Source organism: Porites lutea, chromosome 5 (assembly GCF_958299795.1).
Source record: "Porites lutea chromosome 5, jaPorLute2.1, whole genome shotgun sequence".
Lineage (NCBI taxonomy): Eukaryota > Metazoa > Cnidaria > Anthozoa > Scleractinia > Poritidae > Porites > Porites lutea.
The window spans coordinates 12,708,379-12,710,594 of record NC_133205.1 but is presented as its reverse complement, the minus strand read 5'-3'; the positions used below and the strand labels follow the sequence as shown (position 1 = coordinate 12,710,594).

General features: G+C 42.9%; 1 protein-coding gene across 1 annotated transcript; it reads right to left on the bottom strand.

The window, feature by feature from the left end:
• Positions 1-228: 228 nt before the first annotated feature.
• LOC140937912 (uncharacterized protein F54H12.2-like) lies at positions 229-1,217 on the bottom strand. The gene is made up of 2 exons (XM_073387480.1): positions 905-1,217; positions 229-863 (listed from the first exon to the last, which is right to left on the bottom strand). The coding sequence occupies exons 1-2, from the start codon at positions 1,215-1,217 to the stop codon at positions 229-231; spliced, it is 948 nt and encodes a 315-aa protein (XP_073243581.1).
• Positions 1,218-2,216: the final 999 nt, after the last annotated feature.

Sequence of the window (2,216 nt, the reverse complement as noted above, 5' to 3'; positions counted from 1 at the left end):
GAATTGTTGTTTAAAAAGCTAGTAAATGTTCCTGAATATTTGCTGGGAGGTGCTCCGTAAGAATCGAAAAATTCTCCCTCTTGCTCCTTGGTGAAATAAAACGCCACCCAATGCGAACCTGGCTTGTCACTCGTATCCACATTGGCGATGTATAGGGCTGGGTATTGCGAAACACTTGCAGGCAGCTTGTCTGAGGGATACACGCCTTGAAACACACCTCGTGTAAATTTATCCTTTCTCAAAATAAGAGTCAGTTGAATGGTGTCCATTGTAGTTTGTGTAGTCGTAAAGAACGTTTCGGTTTGCGTCGAACTCAATCACGTTTTGAAATTCAGCGTAGACGATAAGGTTAACCGTGTTGGCGAGTGCTTCCGAGAAATGAAGCTCCAAGCGCAGGTTTCCTTGTTTTATGACCTCAAAATGATCTCCCGGGCAGTGATCTGGGGTCAAATCAAATGCAAATAAAGTGTAACCAGAGCCGTAATCACTTCTATTTATCTGACTGCCCACATCTTGGGAAATCTTTCCAATACCAGAGAAAAGACTTTGATAACCGGCTATCACATTTTGACCACCAGCGGCGTCAAAATTCAGGAACAAAGGTTTTCGGGGAATTTGTTCTCCGTCCACGTACACACCCACTTGAGTTAAGTTGTGGTGTTTGAAGTAGAAGGGGTTGGTACGATAACTCCCATTGTAAGCCTCTGTGTCCACTAATCCCAATACTATGCACTTGGGAATTTGACCCAAAAAGATGTTGTCAGGGTTAAAACCGCTAAATCCTCTTGGAATAGAGAGTACTTTACAGTCGATTCTGCGAATGGGGTAGTTGGCGCTGGAGTGTTTTAGCCCAGCTGCATGGCCTAGAATGATAGAAGAGGCTACCTTGACTCTGCGTACAAACAAGATGGCTTCTGTGATAACCACTTTAAATTAGCTCCGGCTGCTGAGGACACAAGACAAAACATATTCTTGGCTCGGTTTAGTTTGATTCTTAAATTAACTCCATTGAGCATCAACCGGTCTTGAAAGAATATATCACTGTGAATGGGTCCCATCATATCCACGGTATGACCCTCTTTGGTAAACTCACAGCGAGCCTTTAATCCAAGGTTTGCTTCATCGTCTGCAGCCAAGGGGCTCACTACATTCATCTTTCCAGCAGTATCTTTGTAAAACAAGGCAATAGAAAGTTGGGTAATGGGTAATGGGTTCATGATCACCGTCACGAATATAGAGACATTAAGTGACCACTAAGCCCACTATGAGAATGCTGATGTAATAGCTGTAGTTGCTGTAGTTGGTGTAGTAGCTATAGTTGGTGTACTAGCTGTAGTTGGTGTAGTAGCTGTAGTTGGTGTAGTAGCTGTAGTTGCTGTAGTTGGTGTAGTTGGTGTAGTAGCTGTAGTTGCTGTAGTTAATGTAGTTGGTGTAGTTAGTGTAGTTGGTGTAGTTAGTGTAGTAGGTGTATTAGCTGTAGTTGGTGTAGTAGCTGTAGTTGCTGTAGTTGGTGTAGTTGGCGTAGTAGCTGTAGTTGCTGTAGTTAATGTAGTTGGTGTAGTTAGTGTAGTTGGTATAGTTAGTGTAGTTGGTGTAGTAGCTGTAGTTGGTGTAGTAGCTGTAGTTGCTGTAGTTGGTGTAGTTAGTGTAGTAGCTGCAGTTAGTGTAGTAGCTGTAGTGGGTGTAGTACGTGTAGTTGGTGTAGCAGCTGTAGTTGGTGTAGTTAGTGTAGTTGCTGTAGTTGCTGTAGTTGCTGTAGTTGCTGTAGTTGGTGTACTTGGTGTAGTTGGTGTAGTTGATGTAGTTGGTGTAGTAGCTGTAGTTGGTGTAGTTCCTGTAGTTGCTGTAGTTGCTGTAGTTGGTGTAGTTGGTGTAGTAGCTGTAGTTGCTGTAGTTAATGTAGTTGGTGTAGTTAGTGTAGTTGGTGTAGTTAGTGTAGTTGGTGTAGTAGCTGTAGTTGGTGTAGTAGCTGTAGTTGCTGTAGTTGGTGTAGTTGGTGTAGTTGGTGTAGTAGCTGTAGTTAGTGTAGTAGCTGTAGTTGGTGTAGTTAGTGTAGTTGGTGTAGTAGCTGTAGTTGGTGTAGTTGCTGTAGTTGGTGTAGTTGGTGTAGTTGGTGTAGTTGGTGTAGTAGCTGTAGTTTCTGTAGTTGCTGTAGTTAGTGTAGTTGCTGTAGTTGGTGTAGTTGGTGTAGTTGGTGTAGTTAATGTAGTTGCTGT